This window comes from Poecilia reticulata, chromosome 15, assembly GCF_904066995.2.
Source record: "Poecilia reticulata chromosome 15, P_reticulata-male-v2, whole genome shotgun sequence".
Taxonomy (NCBI): Eukaryota; Metazoa; Chordata; class Actinopteri; order Cyprinodontiformes; family Poeciliidae; genus Poecilia; species Poecilia reticulata.
Genome location: NC_088844.1, coordinates 11,371,316 through 11,396,483, shown reverse-complemented (window position 1 = coordinate 11,396,483; position 25,168 = coordinate 11,371,316). Strand labels below are relative to the sequence as shown.

The 25,168-nt window shown below is 36.6% G+C and overlaps 1 protein-coding gene and 1 long non-coding RNA gene across 3 annotated transcripts in view; one reads left to right on the top strand and one right to left on the bottom strand.

Annotated features, from left to right (window-relative positions):
• grid1a (glutamate receptor, ionotropic, delta 1a) overlaps positions 1–25,168 on the bottom strand; it is a 241,393-nt gene that overhangs the window by 38,726 nt on the left and 177,499 nt on the right. For both annotated transcript variants that reach the window (XM_081616375.1, XM_017309069.2), the window contains exon 5: positions 11,064–11,117. In XM_081616375.1, coding sequence (XP_081472501.1) covers positions 11,064–11,117 — 54 coding nt within the window. The remainder of the gene's footprint in view (positions 1–11,063; positions 11,118–25,168) is intronic.
• Positions 6,026–7,550, top strand: LOC103477285 (uncharacterized). Its single transcript, XR_535615.3, has 3 exons — positions 6,026–6,468; positions 6,704–6,790; positions 7,376–7,550. It is a non-coding gene; the product is annotated as an uncharacterized LOC103477285 (long non-coding RNA).

Genomic DNA, 25,168 nt, shown 5'->3' with positions numbered 1-25,168 from the left:
TTGTCAGAAAGACAATCAGCACTCAGCTGATTTTATATAAGGATTACTAAGTTTACTTTATATTAATATGAATTACTAAAACGAAGCCATGCTTGCATTGCAAGAACATCCAACTATATTTGAGCATCCGAAAGGCATACTAGTTATTTAAGACTACTGAAAGCTGATCAACTGGTTACACATATCTGAAGAAAATGCAAAAATTAGGTTTTGCAACTGCAAACATTTACATTTTGTTTATAACTTTTAGAAATAGTATTATACTTTTAAATCAGCCTATTCAGCCGTTCAATCTGCCTAACTAACCAAACTGATGCATTTTTGTTCACCAACTTTATTTTTTATGATCAAAACGTCGATGTTAGTTGAAAAAAATATTGCAATGCTACAAGGTCTTTGTAGAAAACATATAAGGACGCAAAGCACCTTTGCTGCACTTTACTTTCAGTGTCAGAAAAATAGGCAGAATGTTTGAACAAGCTGATGTCCTTTTGAGCCAACAGCAAATCCCTAACAATTTGTAGAGGTCAGACTGTCTAGGCATGTTAGGAAGGAACAAGTGCTCTTGCTGTACAAATGCCACTCTCAACAAAAAGGCAGTTGCAGTTTAGCTGGTTCTGTAACACTGACTTTTTTTTTGTCTTTACAAATAGACAACTCTGTTGTCTTTATTTTTCTAAGAAAATGATCAAAAACAAACTGGGGTAGCTTTATTTCCAAAGTCTGAGTTTTGTGTTGGGGCTTGATATGAAAAGAGCTTAAAATTACACATTTTCTAAAATAGGAGTAAAAGTTTTTGTGTTAAAAGCTAAAGAATAATTGCATTGCTTTATCACACTGATAATGACTGAACAAGGGTTTGGTGTGCTGTAAAAGTCCGGCTTTAAAACCCAGTCGGAAAACGAAAGTTAGTATTCCGAGCAGTGATGAAGGCCAAAACGGTGTATTTATTGCTTTAATTTGCTTTTATACTAAAACAGGCAAATGCAAAAAGATGTTCAGCATGAACTTGTAGGGGTGGCACAAGATCTTGTGAAATTAAAATATTACAATAACTCTTATCAAAGTAAATCTCTTTTTGCAATACACTGTGCAACTGCTGCCATTGTGTGACTTTTTCCGGCAGAAAACGTCTAAGCTACTATGAGCATTGGATGTGGATGTGATTTAAACTTGCATATATTATTGAGATTTTTATCTTGTAGAATAAGAAAATACTTTTAGAGTTATTGACTGGTCGTATTGACTGTCAGAAATGTAAGATGTTATCAGGGAACCCGGGAGGACTCTGCTGCATGTGTACCGAACAAGTCGTCACTTCTAAAGCGTTTGTGTGGCAAAATGATGGATGCTTGGTGGAAATGAGAACGTAACAGAGTAATATGCAGGTTAGGAAAGAGCAATGAAAGAAAAGTGTGACTCTCATCATGAGCATCCACTATAGATCTTGTTAACATTAAAGGTCTACTTCACTTCTTTTTTTTTTTCCTGAAGAAGTCTGAACTGCATAGGATCATTAAGTTTAACATCTGAAATATTGTCACTGAACAAACCTGAACAGGATAAATCAACTTTGAATGTAAATTTTATAAAATACAGTGAAAACTACACAATCTTTATCTTGTTTGTGAAAACACAAAAAGGACTATTTAAAAAAAAAATTAGATGATTAGCCAATTTACTTTTAAAACAAAAAACATTGAATCTTTAGCTTTCAAAAAAAAACTTTTTCAAAATCCCATCTCCTTTGTTGAACCCCGTAAAGTAAAGTTTTGTCTTACAGGTTAATATATCATTATGCCCCTACAAACTAGAGATAGTTTATTCATGCAGTTTGTAGTTTGTAGTTTGATTCAGATTTCCTTAGGCTTCCTGCAATAATATACTGACCTAATCCAGAGGAAAAGTAAGGGAAGGTCGGCCATGAGTATTTTAGTTCTTACATGTATTCTGAAATGACTAAGTGGAACATGCATGACACATGCTGCAGTCCATCTAGATGTTTCCAGACACCATATTTTGTCTGGTGAAAATCTGAAAATTTAAAACACTATTTTCACTTAAACAGCTCGGTGTCAAAAGCCAAAACGCAACACTGTTTCATTGTGAGATATCTCGGGGCGTTTCGGTTTGGTTAGAGTGAAGCTTGGAGTAGAAATGTTCCCCCTTGACCAGAGAGGTTAACACCTAGAAAGAGTTGGCACAGTTGGCTTATAGTGTGTGGTAATGCAAAAAAAAAAAAAAAAAAAAAGTTAGATACATTTTTGTTTTTACGGAGGTCTTTTAACAGCCCAGAGCAACAGAACAGTGTGAGCCAATAATTTACAGTCATAACACTAACAAGTGATACTGAAAAAGGCCAACAGGAAGCACAGCAAAAATCATTATCTGTACTTGTACTTCTGCTGAGGATTTCATCACAGTAATGGAGAATGAATTACGGTCCATCTTAGCAGGTCTTAGTGTAATGCGAGTTGGGGACATATTAACCTCATTGACAACTGAATTGCTCCAATGAATTTAACTTCTGTAACATTTAAATACGATGGCTCATAAAGAGAGGTCCATTTTAAATGTATCACCATGAAACTGCACGTCTCCCGGGGCGACCACTTCTGAGTTAATACAAAAAAAAATTTGACATTTAAATTGGATTTCTGCATGGATGCTCAACGCGGTTAATGACAGGAAGCACCTCAACATCAAATCTAGTGTTTTGATAGCAGCCGTTTCATACAGCCATTTCGATATAATTGAAAGTTAAGTATTTCTTCACCGCACAGACGCTGTCTTAAAGTAATACACCTACTAATCACGAAGCGTGGGGCAGCAGAGATTGCATCAGAAGAATCGTTTCCATCTCAGTGGCCCGATAGGCAGTCACCCGTCATCAGTCATATCATGACTGTCCTCTTTCGCTGTGTCACAGCAGGCGCAGCCACCTAATCCATCAAACACTTTCATGTGTCACTGTTCTACGTTTCAAAGCGGAAGAAAACAACAAACAAATCCTTCCGCGATATGCAATCCATCTGAATCAACCAGATTGTGTCAGATGTGGATCGCTGTGCTGGCGGTTGGAGCGACCCGGTTTAGCGGGTGGTTTCCTGAAATACACGCCCGCCTATTATTCCTGTGCCCTTTGGCCCCAAATCACATTATGGCAAACCATTTCAAAGCTTTCACATTGTACACCAAGAACATGTTGGTCAGGTTTTTTTGTTTTTTTTTTTTAGACAAAGTGGTTTAGAAATAATGGAATAAAACTGTGGCCTTCAGATTCACTTTGTGTTAAAATCCAGGCCAGGCTAAAGCTACAATTGTACAAACAGCATTCTTAGAAAAATAATTGGATGTCTTGGAATATAAAGCGCCTTAGTAATAATAATCTGTTGACTGACAAAAAAGGTGGTTTGACCTCATCCAGTCTGGCGACCAGCATAATTTGTGCATATGAAAATTTGAGCATGTGTGCGTACATGTGCACATTTGGGCTAGCAATGCAACACAAGAAAGTTGAAAAATGTTCCACTTCTGTTGCCGTCTGCATTGTGTTCATATTAAAGCATTAAAATGCTCAGATTAGTCACGTTATACGTTATACTTATACAACTAATATTTCAACCATTTACAATTTTAAATAAACAAATGTGGGCACTGATCTCAGTTGGTCCATCTGACTGTTTGGGATGTCAGTGCCTCCCAATTTATATTTTGATAATGATTACTATTTAATATATTGTGCACCTCAAAAATGTATGCTGCTATTTTTTTTTATGCAAACATACTTGGAAAATAACTACACAACAATATTTAATCAATACTTATAAATCTTAGGGTGACAGGGGATGTTCTATTGACGAGAGGAGAATTTATTAACATTGTGATTACAGACTTTTACAGTGTAAAGAATGTTTATCAGGCCAAAAAAACAAAGTGAAAGTTTTTTTGTAATAAAGGTGAGGGTAATATTTTTGTTTTTCCGTTACGCTTTGCTTGAGATCGCTGCCATGCATTCCATCTAAATTATTTTCAATGTGAACTATTATCAGATTTTAACATTGACAGCTACATTCATCACACTGCATGCTGCCGCTGGCGGTAGATTTGCATAAAGGTTCGTCAGGAGAGCTGAATGAAAAGCGAGGCCTTATTTTGACTTTGTGGGGTCCTGGGGTGTGATGGGAGCTCAGGAAGCTGACTAACAAAATGACATAAGAGTTTCACCATCACCTGGTTAAAAAAGTGCATTTCTACTGAGTGATGTTTCAGCATGATGGCAGCAGCTGCCACCTGGGACTGACGGGAGTTTTCAGGACCAGGCAGTAATGGGGAAATGTGATTTCCATTCAGGATACGTGGCAACGCTAGACTGAACATAAGCAGGCTTTCAGGATCTGTATATAACACCAGGAGGAAACACCATCTTGGATCAATATATTACAGCACGCTATGAAAAGAGTCGGCCCTGCAGATGCAGCTTATGGATTAGTTTACAAAGAGTGTTTGCAGCTTTTCACAAGAGTTTAAAATAATTAGAAGCTGCATAAAAAAGTATTTTTTGCCACAAGCTATGTGAGAAAGTTCTTAGACATCTAATCTAAATGGATTAATGAAAGTAAATTATCTTTACACCTTCCTTTAAGCATCCGCTCCCCTTTGAGATAAGCAAGGATGGTGGATAAATCATTTAGTTTTATACATCCTTGGATTCAATGCGTTTCATGCTTTAGTAGCTGGGGAAAATGAGGAGGGGAGGGGAAAGATTAAAAAAAGACTTCTAAGCAGCTCAGAGATTTTATGCTTTTTTTTATTTTTCTTTTGTATACGAGAAAAAGCTCTGAAGGCTAAGATGTGGTGAGAAACAGCAGCCGGCAAGAGCAGTTATTGAATCTTGTTGTAAATCTTCCCAACATGTCTATATTACTCTTATTTCAAGGTGCTTGTTTTGCTTCATGGCTGGTTTCATCTGGGCTGACAAAATTAAAGGCAAACAAGGAGAAAGAAAGAACTAAAAAAGGAAAGAAAACCAAGGAAGGAGGGATAGAAATAAGGACAACATTCCACAAAATGTGGAATTTGTACAAATTAAAACAGACCTGACCTGAAGAATAAAAAATAAATAAATGAATAACACAAACCAGACATCAGCCAATTGAAACTCTACAAATGTCTTGCAACTGAAACATGTTATCTTATTAGAAATAAAACACAAGTAGGTCTGCAGCAATAAACCATAAATCGATTCATCACATGATAAATTAGAGCAAACTCAATAATTTCCATTTGCACGATTTATTGTTTTTCTTTTTTCTCTCCCTCTTTCAACCAAAACCTGGACGATAAAAGTTTTCAGTCTGGTGCATTGATCTAAAATCTTGTTTATAGAGACTTTATAATTCACTTCATTTGTTTCCGTTTATTTATTTTGGATAATTAAAATATCTTCCAGTTTCAGTGTTAAATCTTCATTATAAATTAATGTTTATTGGTCTTTTAGAAAGTTTTCTTGCATTATTATGCCATTGCCATCAGATTGCATGAATATGTCACAACAGCCTCGTTTATAGTGGTGACTTCTGGAACAATTTATTAACCAACAAAATTTATCATCATGACAGACAAGTCAAATAATTCATAAATATTCAACATGGAGGAAGTCAGAGAAGTTATTGCCACTTTTCCCTGATGCCTATCAAAACATCAAGCAATACTAGCATCTCTTGCCAGTGTTTTGGTGAGTTATAGGTATTGCTGCTTGGAATACAGAAAACCTATAATCGTGATACCTGTTAAGCCCGACGGACCCTCCGAGGGTTCCAGCTGCCATGTGACCTCGACTCGCTCTGTAAACAAAGGCTCCGTGTGCCTTTAAATTTTTTTTTTTATTATTATCCGCTAAAAGAGGCTTTAATCTTTCAAAAACTATTCCGCATAAAGGTTTTGCCCAAAATGTTAAGATTTTAGAGCTATTTAAAAACAGCTGATGAGATTTAAAGGTCCTCGGGTGATGACGCAACTGCCCGGAAAACCCCCGATCAGCTGATCATCACGGCCATTTTATGGCTTCACGAGACAGTGGAAAGACTCTCAGAGTATGGCACAAGATGTCGGCTATGCAAAATCATGACGTATTTTTCGGAACCCGATCTAAATGTGTGCGTAATTTATGCGTTCTCGGCGCGTTCTCGGTGCGCTCTCGGTGGCTCTCCGTGCATAAGCACGTGGTACACGGGAGTCTGAGCACGTGGAGTTATCTCGGTTCCGTGAGTTCAGTTTTGATTTTTTTATGATAAATCGATCATAGCAGCAGAAACTGGACGATTTAGAGGCTTTTGAAGGCTTTTGAACAACAACGGTTTTCCGATTTGCTACGAGTGGAGCTAAATCTTCTGATAGCTGGTGGGATTCGGACGAGGAGGAAGAGGAAGAGCCGGACACAGCTGACAGACTTGATCTCGGTGATGTGTAAGTTTCCCCCCGCAATTTCACACAAAATATTTGATGTTTTGGTTCTATTTATTTATTTATTTCAGTGATTATATGCTTGTAATAACGGCAGGAAGTAAAACCATGTGGTTATTTGTTTACTTATGTTTTACTAAAATATGTTTTATTTTACTAGTAAGGATTTCATGTTTACTTTGATTCATTACTTTGTAATAAACCTCTAATTCTTCAAATACTTTATTTTTATTTATAGTCGAGTGGAAGCCGAACCATCAAGCTCGGGTGGAGCTGAACCTCCCCCCACCTCCCCCACCTCTCATGATTCTTCACCTTCTTTGAGGTAAGATGTCCATTTTTTTTGGTGGTGATGGTGGTGGTGGATTTTCAAAATTGTTTATTTGCTCTTTTAAATTATTCAAAAAGTATTTTTGACTGTTTTATCTTGTTTCAATAAAAGTTTTCTATTTGGAGTCAAAGAAAGAGCTTTCACATCATCATTATTATACATATTACACTGTGCATAATGGTACATTTTGCATATAAATGGGGTAAATGTCATGACCAATGGTTATATTATATGTAGAAAGTGTCATTAGATGGTAATAAGCTATTTAATTTTAACAAACCCCCAGTATTGATGTAAAAAACACATTTGGCACAGTTTGGTGACATTTTGGATAAATGTGCCAAAATGGCCTCTCCGCCTAAGAAATTTCTCACTAATACCATTCTAAAATAAATATGATTCATCTGATTGAGTCCAAATTTGGTATACTTTTACACAACATTTAGATTTAAAAGTCTGTACTACTTTTTTGTGTTACAAATACTATTTTGGTAGTGTTTTCAATGTTTATTTCAAAGAAAATTTTGGCGAGGTTCAAAAAAATGCAAAATATTTTGTATTTTGTCCCTAATATTTCAGGCAGGGTCAAAGCTACAATGGTGCTGACACCAGAAAACCATTCTATGACATCTTACCTTTACAGAGGTACCAAAAGTTTCTTATTAAATCTAATAGCTGTGAGGCTATAAGTGATTTACTTTTGTGTGTTTTTGTCAGGCGGAAATTTATTTATACCCCTTAGGGTGTAAGAGGTTGAGTTGGTTGCCTGAAACAAGATAAAACCTCGTTTTCTAAAAAGGTAAAAGTTTAGAACTAGTAAAAGTTATCGTCACAGTTAAATAAGATGGCACAGGAAATGATGGAGAACTGGGATTTTTCTTTACCTGCAGGTGGTGGTGCTCTGCTGGCTATTTTTGGCTATTAGATTTTAATTTTATTTCCTTTCCATCATTTTAATTTTCACACCGTCCTCCCTGAGCAATAAGAGTCTACGGAAGTAAGCATTTTGATTCTGCTACAATTGTGACTTGACGTCTTACGCAGCTGTAGACCAAGTTGTTTTGAGTTTGCAAAAGTCCATTTTACTATTACAGGTTTAAATTGTCAATGTAATTTAGTTCAACACTCCACGACAGACTATTCAAAACGAGCAATATTGCCCTTTTTACTACAAGTTATTTTGTCATTTGATTTTTTTTACTTTTATTTATTTTTTTCAGGTTATGTCACCTGACAAAAGCTAGTTCTGATTAGTTTGGTGACCCATTTCTCTTTGAAATGCCTTGTTTGCCTTCATATTTTATAACTCTGAAATGTTTTGATAAAGTTATGGACTGCTAAACCAAGAATTTTTAGAGCTTTGTCTTAGGTGGCCTTTTTGAACTGCTTTGTGATAATAACTTGTATCCTCAGACGACTCTTCTCTTCACTGTAAAATAGAAGCTGGGAACAATCAGATCCGTTTTATGCAGTAAACCATTATTGATTAGTTGAAGTCGCATGACAAGAGTGGGGGAAGAGGAAGAGTCGGGTCTCGTTAATTATTTTGTTTGAGGAACTCATTTAGATTCAAGAAGCGACTGTCTTCAGATTGTCTTGTGGCTTTGATTCATGCAAACTGTCTTGTTGTTCATCATTCATTTTGGACATATTTTGAAAACACCAGAAATAATTTCCAGCTATTTCCTAGATATCCAAAAATTTACGAGTGAAAGAGCAACATTTGTGAAGGCTGTTTCCAAACAGATCTACTTTTATGATTCTCAAACCCAAAACAGCAAACTTCTCTGCTTTAAATTTGCATCAGGAAGAAATTACTTTCAAGTAAACTGTCTGATTTCAATCACGAAGGGCATCATGAGGGCATCATGGAATTAAAATGTCATTGGCTCAAATTTAGCAAGATTTAGATCCATTTAAAGCTGGTGTCTTTATGGAGGTTCTCGCAATTGCAATGTATAATATATATATATATATATATATATATATATATATATATATATATATATATATATATATATATATATGCAGCCTATTTTCGAAAACTGGTTAAAAGTATAAAAAGCTACTGGTAATTTCAAAAATATAAAGAAATGTACAACATACTACAGAAAACAATATTTCAGTTATGGGTATGCTGAAATATAAGATGAGTTTTTAAAAGCTCATTTCAGTGCAAACTTCTTTAATTTAGTCTGCTAAATGGCAAGTTATCAACATACCCCATTAACTTTTTAAATCAATATCTAAGCTACTGGCAAACAGAAATATTGCTTGGGCAATTTTCAACTAAAGCAGAAATGGAAACTGGTTTATTAAAGTTTGTCAGCCTGATGTGTGAGACTGCCTTTGTTGTAAACCTTAGAGTTGAGAGCTATTTATCACATTGTCACGGTATTTCACTTCGCATCCGGAGCCAAAGTAGCTCAATATTTCTGCAGAAATAGGTTAAAAACATGACGATGACAAGAACAGACACGTTTTTTATCCTCAATCAATTATAAATCAGTGAGGGTTAACATCTTCATATTCATCAGAAAATGACAATTTAACTACTTTAGCGCCACAGATTCAACTAGGCAAATAAAGGTTCATGTCAATAAATTACTAAGTTTGTTTATTTTAAGAAGTTTCACTTTTGGAATTGAACTTGTTATAATTCAAAGGCGAGTGGAAGGAAAAAGTTTGACAGATGCAGCCATTATGTATGCATTACACATAAAATGCTTTATATATATATATATATATATATATATATATATATATATATATATATATATAAATTCCCTTCTCACCCTCCGCGGGTGGTCTGTTTCATCCTCTGAGCTCAGGTCCTCTACCAGAGGCCTGGGAGCTTGAGGGTTCTGCACAGTATCTTGGCTGTGCCTAGAACTGCACATTTCTGGACTGAGATGTCTGACGTTGTTCCTGGGATCTGTTTGAGCCACTGCTCCAGTTTGGGGGTGACTGCCCCGAGGGTCCCGATGACCACAGGCACCACTGTGGTCTTCACCTTCCAGGTCTTTTCCAGTTCCTCCCTGAGGCCCTGGTATTTCTCCAATTTCTCATGGTCCTTTTTCCTGATGTTGTAGTCACTTGGTATTGCTACATCCAATGATATATATAAATACCTTTATTTCTATTCATTTGCAATAATATGGCTTAAAGACAATAAAAAGCCATACTCTGTCTCTTGAAAAATATAACATTAAATTAGATCACAAAGAAATATTACATTCTTAAATAGCTTGTTATTGCTAACATGATCATGGGGAAGCCTTTTCAAAATGATTGTTCTCTTGCAGACATTCTCATTCATAAGGAGGATAAAATAAACTAGAAATTGCTGTATGAACTGTAAGCATATGACATGGAACGGTGAGTGGAAGGCAAATGTTTGGTAGATGCAGTTTTCAGAGCACTTCGGAGCAAAATCTGTTCAAGAGTTTGCGGGAGCTTTACAATCCATAAACTGTACCACACACAGATGTAACCAAGACGCCACATCTTCATTTAAATACAGTTGGCATTGCGCCAGTCAATGGCAACATTGCTAATGATACTGTATTAGCACCAAACTCCAGTATCTCTTCATCTTTTTAGGCCAAAGAAACTGAGCTGAACTGCCTTCATTTAAAAAAAAAAAAAAAGAACCAGAAGAATTGTGCGGAAGAAAATTGACTTTAGCTGAAGATTCCTATCACAGCTAAGCTGTTATTAAGAGAGTAAATGGTGACATGTAACGCACATTAAATCAAAAGGGAAACAGCAACAATCACCGTTTTGCATATCTGTTGCTGTAACATGAGCACTAGCAAATGTCTACTTTCTCCTTTTTTGAGTCATTATTACTATGGAAATTAATCAATACTCGCTATTCAATAGTCATAGGCATGCATAAGGTATTTTAAGCTGCTTGCAACAACAGCTTCCATAATTTTCACAGCTAATACATGTTTGGTTTGTTGTTAAAATTGTTATGGTTATACAATATGTTTTAGAGGGGGGGAAAAAAAACACAACCCAAGTCAGATTTTATCTCGCTTGATTTACTGTTAAATCGACCATGCACTGTAAAATTGTACCTGCACCCCAGCTCACTCCATCAGTTTCACATGCATGTCTAAACACGACACAATGGGCATTAATGCAGTTGTGGGCAATATTTAAATTACCCAATACATGTGCTTTAACAGATTAATGAAGCCACTGACGTTAAATATCACTGGAATGAGCAGAGATGCGGTATGTATGCGTGGAGCCTCACCTCATTGGCGTAGACCCAGTGACTGTCCTTGGATGCAAGGTTGGTTTCAACCGCCTGCAGGGAGAAAAAAATTAATTGAAATTAATTTCAGTTTAATGCAATTTCAGCAAGAATGACCATAAGATGGTACAGTAAATAGAACTAATCACTATACGTACTAAATGAAAAGTAAATATATAAATGAGTTCATAATTAATGGAAAAAAAAAAAATTCAAATGGGATTCTTTAAATAAATGGTTAAAATCAAGGATTTATGTGGTCATACTTTATTAAAAGATATTCATAAGGCAAACTTCATGAAAAAGCCTTTGTTTTGTGTTACTACAACTAGAACAACAGACTAAGATGGGCTATTCTTCATTTAGTGCTTCTTTCAGCTGCAGTGTTTCTTCTTATCAAATATGTCAACATGTTCTGGGACCCAACATTTAACCTCTGACATTTTAGAACAGCAGATTTTCTCCAAAACGCATAAAAACATGGTATAATTGAATCACTAATAATTCCAGGGTTTGATGATTATTGCTTTAAATCTTCAGTACATGTTATTTGCTTCCTAATGTCCCTCACATGCCTAATTTGATCTCGGAGTAGAGGAGAAAGAAGACGGAAAAATGCACAACAAACCAAGCTAGTCTTTAACATGCACTTTGGTAAAAAAGTCTTTTTATTGAGAATTTGAGAATGGAGCCTGGAGTGACACGCGCACATTACAACCCTAGTATTAAAGAAACTGCATCAACCTCACTCTTTTTTTTTTTTTTTTTTTTACCTGATCTTCCAAATACATTTAGATAATGATTATTATTACTCACAATGTCAGTTGGGCTGTTGGAGATAAGCACGGCAAAACACTGCAGGATTTGCTTTTAACAAAAATAATGGTTTCACCAAGTACTGCTCTATTTAACCAGACGATTCATTTTGTCACTGATTTTCTGCCGTAGAGAACCCTTCATTTGAGCAAATGACTATTTACAGTGATCATACTCATCTTTTCTCCAGAAACTGTGTAACTATTTTATAAATAGCATTGTGTACTGAAGGAAAAACCACACGTTGGGACAAAGGATGCCTTAAAAATATTTTAACCCTGGCATCACCTGAACACAGCGACACACTTTTTTGCAAGTATTAATCTTTCCTTTTATCATCCCGCCACAGTCCCATCACAGTGTTTCCTTTCTGAAGTCGAAAGCCATCTGCACAGCCAACAGCCTACTTTTTCAAAGGTGAATTTTGGGTGAGAAAATCCGATTTCTCTAATCCCTGTGCTAACCCCTTTTGTAAAGCGGTTATGATAGAGAGCAGAGAGTAATCTGGTTTTCTAGGTGTAAATGAATGCACATAATGACTCCAAATGCTTTGAACATAGGTGAAGTAATCTCACAAATCATTTTCAACCCACCCCGCTCCCTGTGTCATCATTGAGATTGCGTGAAACTTCCGTCTGTCAACAACTCTCTACTCTGGATTCACTAGTACAGGCTGCTGAAAAGGTAACGTCAACCCCGTAAACATCTCACGATGTCCAGCTTGTGTCACGCGGTGAAAGAACTTTCAGGTTTTTCTTTCTTTTTTATTGCATATTTCTCAGAAACAACAGAAGCAATTTGGAAATAAACAAACATTACTTAAAAGCTTCAACACTGGTGAATAGGGACGGTCATAATCCACCATATATGCCTTTCAATATTGGAGATTAAGAAACTGACTTCACTGCCGGATTTGCTGATTGAACAGGTCACAGGTGACCAACATTCAATATGCCTTGTACATTGTATGTTTTATAATACAATATTATGTTTTAGATGATGTTTAGGCATTTATTTCTATGAAATGATCATTTGTCAGAATAATTACTACAGTCTTTCTAGAACTTGGGCTATAATTATTCATCTCTTAATCATCACAAACCTTTTGCCAGTTTTTTTATATCTCTAATTATAGTTCAACAGGTAATACAATAAAAAAAATAAAGTGGTTTCCTTGTATTTGGGCAAAGATGCAGTAGTTCAATTAAGGGATTAGTCACTAACAAAAGTAAACATACAAGCTATAATTAAGACTACTATGTATGAATTACTATTCAAACTTAACGGGAGTGAAAGCTCTTCTTTTTTTCCTGGAAGCCATAGAAGTCGCACAATGTTTCTTTTTCTTTCTTCAATTTGAGAGAAGAGGGAAGGGCGATAACTGGCATTCATAAGATATTTTTATGAAAGAGGTGAATTGCATTCAAGCTTAAAAACAATCAAGTTATCTCAAATCACGCAACTATGCATTTAATTAAATCTGGATAACCTGCCAAGCTGTGCCATGTGTGAGAGCTGATTGTGAGTCTAATGGCAAATAATCACAAAATATTTCTTGTAATTGCAGTGATGAGAAAACTGCAGCAAATCCCTGCCGTGTGCGAGTAATCTGTCCGTTCTCACATCACAGATTATAATATCTCGCTGTCTCAAAATAAAATCTGACAATGGTAACTATTGTCTGCCTTGAAGATAAAACCTTGACATTCCAGAGAAACGACAGTTCTTTGGGGAGAATTCATTCTTCCAGACAAAATCTGTCAGATGGCATAATGGTAAAGTCAAGTGTTGTGGTGTGAGTTAGTTAACACAAACAACGCCAGCTGGGATTGATGTCTTGGCGCACAACAGACAACAATGCTTGAAATGCTCTGCATCCTTTTATGAAGGCCGGCTGAACACTGACAACACCAGACACCCTGGAAATGAACCTTTGCGAATGAAAGGGTGTTTGAAATCTGATGCTCAACTACATCTGTTCTGACACAACAAACACATAATTGATCTGTCATTCTGGGAGACCTCATTCTTTGCTGTGTATTGTTTTCTCCAGTATTAAGGGATCTCCGGGGGAGAAAAAAGTCAAGAAAGGTAGCGACAGCAGGAGTGTTATGAAAATGCAATTAGATAAGTGAAGTATGAAATCGAAGACGAAATTGTTGTTAGTTGCAGCAACGTTTTAATTTACTAGGTGCCTAAGGTTGGCTGTGTGGGAATCTAACTTTTGCACTATTCTGCTTAAACTGTTCCTCGCTAATTTCATGTCTGTTAAACTGAGAAAGGATCTTCCTCTTTGCATAAAAGTAATCACATCTCAGTCTAAAATCAATCGCATAAGACATATGCCATCAACATCTAGGTACAGTACTTTGACGCTGTGTGTTATTTTTTTATTAGTTGAAATCTAGAGAAATTTTACATTCCTCTAATAATTATAACACACGACAAAAGAACAGCATTCAAAATATTCTAATTCTGTCTTCCTGCTGTGAGTGGTCAGAAATTGTATTCGTAGAAAAGGTGATGCAATGCGGCCGCTGACAATTAAGACTTCAGCATCTTGCATTAAGTATTACTAAACTTGACATTACAAAAACATCTACAGCATCCACTTGTACGATTTTGTTAGTGTTACATTGTGGCATTTGACAGTGTGCTCACTGACTAAGAAAAATAATCCAGCTTATTTTCTGACTGGCCGGTCAACAGTCAGGGCCGATCAAGCAGGTTATCAGTCTCCTCCAGTCAACAGCCCATTTTTTGGTGGATTGCCACATAAATCATCCTACAATAGCAGAATACATATAAACATATAATGTTTATATGCAAAAGGATGTAAACTAAAACAATGAAGAAATTGTTGTTTGATTTAAAATAATACGGTGGTGGAGTATGAAACTTAACCCTTGCGCGGTCTTAGTACGACGCTCAGTAGGAGTGCGGCACATGTCACGGTCAGACAGTGGGGAAAGTGTGGGAAGTGTCGTCAGACTATCAATATCCAGAAAACAAAAGAAAAGACGTGCATGTAGGGTCACAGACTAAAAAACTCGTGGGGTCCAAATGACCCCATCTTTTACGACACAGCAAAGTTCTAGTTGGGAGGGTCCTGGTCCAAGTAATGGTAAAAAAGAAATAGGACAAGCAACAATCTGGTAATACCAAGGTAAACTGTTTTTTTGAATAAGATAATGGTAAAAGTACAGTACAGATTTGGATTTTTGCTTTCTTTTTTGCAGTCTGATATATCACCTAAAAACCTCTACTTAAAGATTGTTTTTTTTTTTTTTGTTCGTTTTTCTGGGGTTTTTTCTGAAAACTAAGATTTCATCTAATTCCCACATGGTATTTCACTCAAACTTCATGCAACTCTGGGAGGAAGTAAGTGCTGAGACTCTGCAGGAGATTATTAAAATTATTCCACAAGCATTTCTTTTGAATGAGCAACATACTTTAATCACACCTGCATCAGAAGGAGGAATTTCTTCATCAGCATGTCAAGGAGCCTGGTCATGAGCTATTTATTTAATTCAGGTGTCTTGTTAGGGTTGGATTCAGGCACCCCTGTTTAAGGTGTTCAGTATAAAAACAATTGTAAAACTCTAGGGCTGCCTTTCCAAGATCAAAATGTTTGCACTTTGGCTGCACTTGTGCAACTTGCCATAGTTTGTTTGGACTTTTAGAGTTCACATTCCTGCTTTCTAAAAATGTAGCATGAATACAGAAAACAGGAGACGCAAAATTGGCTGCAGCACTTCAGCTTCTTCTACAGTAGAACAAAGAAAGTTATTGATCTAATTGCACAGTTATTATTACAACTTAAAAAAAAATAGTGTATGATAATCAACAGCTTTACATGCTTTATCAGGACATTCCAACTCAGATTCACACGGAACAACATCTTGGTTTTCTCATCCAGATAAGGAATAAATACTTGTTCAGATCCTAAAACTCTTCCTAAAAGAACACGGATTTGTTTGTCTTCTTCAGCTCACTCTGCTCCTCAATCTCTCACCTAATGTGTGAATTCAGCATCAACATTTGCTTCATTTGAAGCAATTCGCTCTAATTTCAAGGTCAGGTCAGTGCACATAGCAACCAAACAAATTTTTTTTGTTGATTTTAGGCGAATTGATTCCACAGACTCTTGGCAGTAATTTAAGGAAGATGGACAATGAAAAGGTCTCGGTAGCAGACACAGCTCTCAATGTTCTCTCTGTGATAGGGTCTCACAAAGTAACCAGGAAGGAGTAATGAGGTCTGTCATAAAAGATTCACAATACTCCCTTTGACCCCAGCCTTGCCACGGTTGCTGTGGAAACACACTTTTAAGCACACTTACTCTGCTCTATTAACTCAGCTTTGAACAAAACGGATGCCAACTAGCCTTGGTTCACAACTGTGGAGCAATTCAAACCATAAAAAAGAGAGAGTTGTGTATAGAAATTCAACCTCTCCAACAAATACCGAGATCTCAAGAGATCGTGCAGCTGGTGGAATCAATAGACCAGAACAAATCTTTACTGACCTTACAGTAGTCAGTATTCAAAACCATTCCAGCCTTACAAGAGAACAGCACAGCCATGTCTCATTAAAAACAAATCTCGACGCCCGTTTGCCATGACACCCAGGCTGCTAGCTTCTACCTGTGCATAAGTAGTTTTCCACTTGCTTACAATGCAGACATGATTGGAATCCTCATTATGAGGCACCTTCAGAATTTTCAAATCAAAATCTGATGCTTTTCTGATTAAAAAATAAAACAAGTGGATAAATGGAAAGATTGTATGGATGGACCGAAACAGTATGAATGTGTAAAGCGCTTACATTATGGAAGCCAAAAAAATCTGAAAATTTTATATTGCATCTTTTATTCAGATTGTAGAGAAACCAGTCATGATGCACATTAGAATCTACATCGATTGGGATTTTGCTCTACATTTTAATAAGTGTAATTAGGAAAACTGAGTCAAGTGTTGCATTTAGTGTGAGCGTACGCCGTTTGTCAAGCAGAAATGCACACAAAGTTGTTTCCGTCAACCATTTTTCTTGTTGAAAGGTTTTTGCAAAAACAAAGTGAGAGGTCAAACATACGAAACAAAAGATACAAAATTATTTTTATTGATTTATTTTTGTTGGGAGAAGCTTGTTAACTTGTCTGCATTGTATTTACATTGTTTGTACCCTGAGGAACTACAGATGAAAACTAGTCGTTATGGCCAACATATTTTGCAGTGTGCATTGTCCCTTTTGACATAAACAACCAACCACGCCTTCTCTTCTTCCCCTCCAATATTCTCTTGATGCTTTCATTTGCAGACTTCTGCTTTTTATTGGCTGGAGTGAGTAGAGAGGTGTCAGTATCACATACAATTTTGTGTCAAAGGAAAAATACTACAAACATTTCCATGCTGTAGGTGTGTGAAAGCATGAAGTTGCTCTTCTTTGACTCCCCAGAGATATATTCCTGCGGGCAGCAGTGAGCCGTTATGTGGTGAGAGGTACGTCTGTGATTCACAAACAGGATTAAAACGCAGTGTGACGACTTTTGAATGTCACACCAGTCTGAAGAGCTTCCAAAGTAGACCCATTCACCAAGGCAGTAAAAAGCCATTGGGCTGAGGCTTTTGGAGCAGTTTTCACAGTATATTTCAAAATCGCAATGTGTGTAGTGATTCTTTGGGTTCGTTCCATTTGAGGAGAAGTGTTTTCGGATACTGTTTGTAATGAGGTGGCAAAATGATCTTCAAAAGAATCTCATTATATTTCACTAACGCTCTCCTGAAACTAATTTGAAGAATTTTTTTTTTCCATTTCGAGCCTTACATTTGGCAAAAACAAAAAAAAGCTCATTTGAGATTGTTTTTTTCCTTCCCCATCTATATAATACAATCATCCCACTGCAGTTTCTGCTCATGTTGTATAATAGCACCAGAACACAAATCTGTCACCCTCAAAGAAAATTTACATAGTAAAAATATTTGATCTTTTACCTATTCTGGAAAAAGTTACTAAATCCAGACTGATGCATGCATAGGAATTTTTTTTAAAACTTTGAATGAAAGCTTTTCATTCAACCACAGTTAAACAGAGGCAGCTTGCAGTAATACAAAAATTTTACTTTCTACTCAACTATTTCACTTGGTGTGCAGCTAAATTATGATTTTTTATTTTTTTTTAAGAAAACAAAATTTGATTTATGAATTATGTGGTGTAGCAGAAGACTAAGAAATGCAGAAATATATTTGCTGCTCTCTAGAAGCAGAAGTGTGTACTTTGTCCAAACACACATGTAGCTTTAAGAGTACAAATAATTTGGAGCAATATTTGTTGTCTGTTAATGTTAATATTTTAGAAAACAAATTTTATGAAACAAACCTTTGATTAAAATATTCCTTTTGTTTTTCTGGACAGAATAAAATCAGGTATGCTCAATGTTTTAAAGCTTACATCTTCAAAGCAGCAAAAATTGTCCTTCATATCCTTTTTATGAGACATCAGAAAAAGTACTGCTTTGGCCAGTGTGTTTTTTTTTCCTGATATTTAATGTATTTCTGTAGTTTTCCTTTTTGAAAAAATAAACTGTTTGAAATGAATTTTGGTCACAAAAAACATAGTGGCTAATTGTGTGGAAACAATATCTTCATAATTTCTCAAACTACAGTTCTGATTTTAGACTGACAGTCTGGCTTATACCCGCTTGCTTTACTTGCGTTACATCTAATTGTAGCATATGCTAATTCTATATAAAATATTTCTGCTATTTGATGCTGTTCCCTGTTATTTGCTGGGACGGATGAATGACAGAGAACAGGAAGTGTCTGGACAAACTCATTTGCAGGACTGGTTCGGTTGTGAGCAAGATGCTTGGAGTCTGCAGGGACCGTCTTTGAGAGGTTCTGCTGGAACAAGGCACAGAGAATCCTGGACAGTCGCACCTTTCACCTCATGCTGGCTAAGCAAGAGAGCAGCCATTTTGGAAAGATTCCTGTCACTAGGCTGCAGGACTGAACGCTTCAGGAGGTCATTTATCCCCACAGCTTCATGCAGCAAATGTCTGTAACCAATGACTAGATTTTCAAGTAAGATACATTTTATTTCACTTTCTTAGTTTATTCTATTTTTTTTTTTTTTACTGTATTTTGTGTTACTCGGAGAAAATGAATTATTAAGGGTTCCATAAAGTAATCTTGATATGGATTTAAATACAATAACTGCCTTCCATGACAACAATACATCTTCAGGCGAATAAATCTGATGAGTGGCACTTTTTTTTCTTTCAACCATAAACATGATCAAGTTCTGAAATATGCATACAAATATACATCGATCTATTTTAAAACAGCTAATTAGTCATTTATCATGCATTAAGGATCTTATATTCTCTTAACAAATAATCTCAACTTCTAACCAATCCTCTTCAAGTGGCTCTCTGTTGAAAGTCGATATTTAGTTTCGTTGGAAGTTGATATCTAAAATTATTATTTTTTACTTGCATTAGGGAACAGCTGAGCTCTGAAACTCTAAAGTTCAGACCCCTTCCGCCACCATGGTGGCGACCTCAGAAAGCCTCTCAGCCCCGCCATGTACTGTGGACTTGTTTCTCATATTACTTCTAAGGAAGTACTGCCCTCCAGGTACACTCACACATTTAGACAACTCCACACGTCGACTGCTGTAATCTCTGCTCCAGGGTACACTCTCATGCTGTGTTGTGGAAAGTGCCTGAAAGTTACAGCTGGTAGACAAACTGCCAGCAGAGTAGAGTGACGAAAAAAGCAATAAGGGAGACTAAAAAAAAATATGAAAATGGTCTTGTTAGATGATTATAATTTCAGAGTATGCATGCAAAAAATAATCTACAGCATCTTATCTTGCACCCCAATGACATTATCCAATCAAAATCATTGATATTGACAGCAATAAAAAGGGATTTCAGAGAATGTAGGCAAGATGCACTACAATGCATCACAAATAGCTTCTCAAGAGCATTTTTAAGGATCTAGCATGTATCCAAATTCCTCTTGTGCAAAATAATATCTGCAGCAAAAAGCCATTATCTACTGTTTTTGCTTTTTGATTATAGTTTCTGTTGTAAGTAGGATGTTACTTAAATCAGTCATCAGTAATCATTTCAATAAAGAACAGCTATTTCACATGGACAAAGTCCTACTGAGATCCAAGAAGTAGACAGACCCAGATTTGAATTTTAACATGCACCTCCATCAATAGTCAATTGTGCTGTGCAATTAGGAAAGTTGCTCATAATAATGGTCAGTGGCTGATTTTCTTTGTTGTGGAAAAAACTGAAAGCATGTCAAAATGTTTTGGTTAGTGGTTTTCTTTCTTTTTATATAAGGGTGAGCTCCTATTGCCTCTGTTTGGTTCAGTCAAAAAAGGACAGTTTGAAGTGAAAAGCCTGGGGACACAGGCTGGGAATGCAAAGACGATGTGGCAAAGGCCTTAAAATGACACCACATGATGGTGAATTCTTTTCTCAAGACTCGTAAGTAGAAAACGGCCCTAATAGAACTGTAATTCCCCTGAAAAATGAAGGGACGTGCTTTAAATAGCTGAACATTAGAGGCAACGTAGGCAGCTTCGATCTCCCCCAAAACGTCCTGGTTGAACAAAAGTGAGCAGCACAAGTGGGCAGACGAGAAACAAACACGAGCGTACGAGAGAGGCAGCTGTAGGAGGTTAGCTGGGCCGGAGATCTCCATGAATCTCATCCTAATTAATCTACAACAGCGTGAGACATGTCTTCTCAGAGCATCGTGGGAAACCAAGAGGTGCTAAAGAGAGTGGGAGTGTGAAAGTTTAAGTTTTGACATAATGTTAATGCCAAAACACCAGCAACAAGGGAGGTTTGAAGAGGAGGAAGAAAAGAAGAGGCGTTAATGATGACACCGCTTCAAATAAGAATATTCTGAGATACCCTAAACATATGTCTGTTTTATTATTATTGTTATGCCTTGGTATTGAACATACACTATCAAAGGAAACGTGCAACACTATCTAATTTGACATGACTCTCCATGCCTTTTTTTAATTCATTTTAAAATGTTGGCATAACTCTACATATCTCTGATCTTCTGTATCCGGCACAAACAAAGTTGGACCAATAAAGCTGCAATATTTTTTGTACTACACTGCCCTATCAACGTGTTACGATGGATAAAACCTCTTTTTTCAGCCATCTTTTCCACAGATTGCCCAAGATTCAAGGATCCCCAACAAGACTGCCCTGATGAAACTCAGCAATTGTGGCATTTCTATTTGAAGACAGGCACTCATGCAATCACTCAGACAGGCCGGTTTCCAAGGATGCTGATGAATGAGAATTCAATTTGACCAAAACAGGCCAATGCTCAACTGGATGAGGCCAGAAACCTTCAGGATGTCAATTTGTGGGTTGAATTAAACTGAAATTGAGTTGTTTGGATACCAGGATGTAGTTCTTTTATGATGAAAGAAATGAGCAGCATTCACTTCTGAGGATACTATTCCAAGAGACAGGGGGGGAAAAGGGAGCCAATCAGCAATGGACTTTTCACCTGGATATTGGTAAATCATCAGAGGAAAAATGTCAAACACCCCATTAAAAGTCGGAAGCATCTCTAAGAAAACACCTCTCCATATTCTGTTAATAGTTTCTGGCTATACTGACTGTCAAGTATTAGTCAAATACCAACTTATTAGATGTCATCATAGCTGAATATGAGCACCTTAAGTAAAGCGTAAAGGTGAAGCTCATTGATTTGGGGAGTGATTCATTTTAAGTGTAAATCTCTGTGATCTTGCTGATTGTAGTTTATAGTGAATAAAATGAAAACTGATAATGAAATCACTGCTAAGTAAGATGGATTTGGATGGGAAAAAGTGTGGTTAAAAAAGGAGCATAAGTAATGGAAATAAACACCCAAACGGTGTGCACTAAGGCTCGACTCTGCAAAGGAGCTGCCACTTACTTACAGTAGCAGAGCATCCCTGTGCCTAACTGCCCAGCAAATTGGTCTGACCCAAAGCCCAGAAACAAACTATGCAGTATTGACAAGAGAAATGTAGTTGAACCATAGACTGACTGCATCCATGCCAGGCTCCATTGATGCTTTATCCAAAATGAGTCTTTCCAAGTATTTAATGCATATGTGGAGTACAAATATGTTACTCCAGTAGAAACGCATTTCTGTGTTTGGAAAATAAAAACAAAACAAACAAAAAACAAAACAAGCAAAAAAAATGTTATACTGGTCTACTGTTATAAAGTTTTCAGAGAAACCAATAAGCCACAATCTCAGGCTGCTATTAGCCACAGGCTACAACTGAAGAGAGAGGAAATGCAAAGTGATTAAAGCATTTACTTGAGCAAACCAGTTGAATGAAAAATGAGAAAATTGTTTCTGAGCAGTGATTTTTGACTCTGAGGGGGAAACAATCACCTTCCCCCCCGAATGCTTCGGTAGCAGCCTCAAATAATGGCCGTGCTGCTTTATAGCTGGCACAAGCTTTTCAATACACCTGGGGTGCACTTTAATTTAATCAGGCACATCAGGATCAATAATTGTGTCTGAACTGTGACTCTTTGGGGCATACTGCCTGTTAATAGGCCACAATGATTTCAGACTAACCATTTTCCAAAGTGTTTATATGCAATTTGATCCGCTGCTATATTGGAAAGTATCTTTGAGTTAGATAAAGCACAGCAATCCCAGAGTGTGTACAAGCAAAGCTCTTATGTGCATTGGCAAACGTCTTTAAAAAAAAAAAACAGATTATGAAAATTCATTTTTCACTTTTGCTGCTCCTTTCCATACATTATGTAGTGAAGAGGAGAGGGAAGACGGCGCGAAGAAGAAAGGGAGGGAAGGACGGGCTCTTAAAGCGGAGAGGGTGGAGTTGTTGGAAAGGAGAGGGGGTGCGTGATCAAAGCCTATATTTTGAAATCACTTACTTCTCCATTAGTTTGATTAATGGGGCCAACTTCCCAGGCAGACAGAGGCAAGGGGCTTGAAAAATGATGCAATTACTGTTTTTTGAATAGGGGGCTGAAAAGACCTGTTTGAAAGAAGGATCTGGGGGAGATTCTACAGGGCATCCTGGACAGCAGACTCTCTCCTCTTTATCCATCTATCCCTGTGCCACACACCCTGAAGCCTCGTGGCACTACTACAACCCCTGCTCCCCAAGACGTCTCCTATCAGGCTCCGCTGCATGCTTCACCGGTTTGGGGTATAAATTGTGATTAATATGCATCTATAAAGTCTTCTAATGTTTGTCACATTACGTTTAGTGCTCAGATAATGCTCTACTGTATTGCCTTAATGAACTGTGCATTATTTTTCATAGCAATGTATTAAGGCATATTTGTAGTAATACTCAGTGAGCTTTACAAAACAGATATTACGTAAACCCTTGAGAAACAACCGTAGCATAAAATTCACAAGTGCTACTTGAGAGGCTTTCAAGTACTTTAATGACGGTACGATACCGCGACAGTTCCGATCGCACTGGGGTTGAACTACCATGGATTGCATTTTATTTTTCTTTTATTGTTGTTGTTTTTTTTATTGTATTTCTCACTGCTTCCAATACAGTTAAAATACAGTTAGTCTTGAAAGTTTTTAAAGCTTTTTTTAAGTCTCTTGGAGAGCTGCAAAAAAGCTGCAAGACTAACAAGAAAGTTAGATGTTAGATAATGTTGCTCTTTTGTACTGCAAGTAATTTAGTTAAAACAGGCCTAATTTTAGACTTAAAAACCAAATTCAAATGTTGCAAAAAAATGACTTGTTTTAATCAAACGACTGCCAACTTTAACTGTTATGTCTGTAAACTATTTAGACATTGTTCAGATGTACTTTTAAAATAATGAATGCTCACCAAGAAGCCAGTGGAAGGATATCTAAAACCTGTAGCCTAGCCTTACAGTTCAAAGGCAAAACAGTGATAAAGAAAATGCATGAACATTTCAGAGTTAAAGAGTAAGGGCAATTAATATTGATAAATTGGTGCCATGGGAAAACATACAAAACATACCAACGCCACACCTGAAAGCATGGATGGAAGACTACGAGCTTATAGCACTGTATACATTAAACTAAACGGAACGTCTGAAGCTTTATCCTCTACGCACATGAAAACATGACTAAAATAAATAATTTAACTTGTTTGCACTTTGCCACCAGCAAGACAAGGGAAGAACCTTTTTTTTTTTTTTTTGTACAATAATGCTAACTGTAGCCATCTTCACAAGTATAAATACAGGATATAATTATGTTAAAAAGATATTAAACCCTTTCAAATTGGGCAGTTTTCATCTCATTTTTAAATATTTAAATAAAACCCCCAGGTTAACGACAGACTAACCTGTCGGGAGGGGGTTGGCAGGAGAAAGCCTCTTCTGGTAGCAACACTTTGGGAATGGAAGTTTGCATCTAACCTAATAATTTCAATGTCATTTGGACAGATGAGACCAAAGTGGGACAGTTTGACCGTGACGCACTTCTCATTTTTGAACAAATCCAAATCCTGGATATCAGTGCAAAAACTTTATGCCACCTGTTGACACTTAGCTGAAAAAATGGGGGAGTATTGTTTCCACCTTGATTGCATGTCTTGAGGACTATTACTCATTCTTAGAAAAACTTTTTCTGTTGTACATTTGTCAAGACATTTCAATGCACAGCCTTTGAGTTGTTTAGTATATCAGGCATTCGCATGGGGTTAAATTAATAAACAATTAGAGAAAATAAGGGATATTGAGCAAAGAAGAGAGAAAGGCAAAGAAAATGTGTAAATCTTAATACTCGAGTGGAACCGGGCAGGTTTGTGAATTATCCTTGGCAGATGAAAGGGAAGGAAAACAGTTATTTAAATGCCACCTTGTCTGTTTTCCATAAAAACTGTTTTCTGTCTTTGTTGTTGCCATGATAACATTTTGCGCTATGTGGCTTCATTCAAATTGTAAAGTTTGACATTGTGTTCATTTTGACAAAATGACAGGTCTCTAATTTTCTGCATGCGTTTCTCCTTAGCCCATTTGTTTAAATATATATAAATCATACATTTACAAGATGAGGAAGAAAAATGTAAGATTCAATCTGAAAGCAAAAACTTTAGAGAAAAATAAACAAAATTTCAAAAGTGAAAAAAAAATTGATTACTATCTTGATATAACAACAGTAATTGTAATTCAAATGTTATCTTCATCCGAAGGAAGGGATGTCTTTAAAGTTCTCCTTGAAACCAAACGTAGAAAGCTTCTCATAGTGACTCTTTGCAACGTTTTT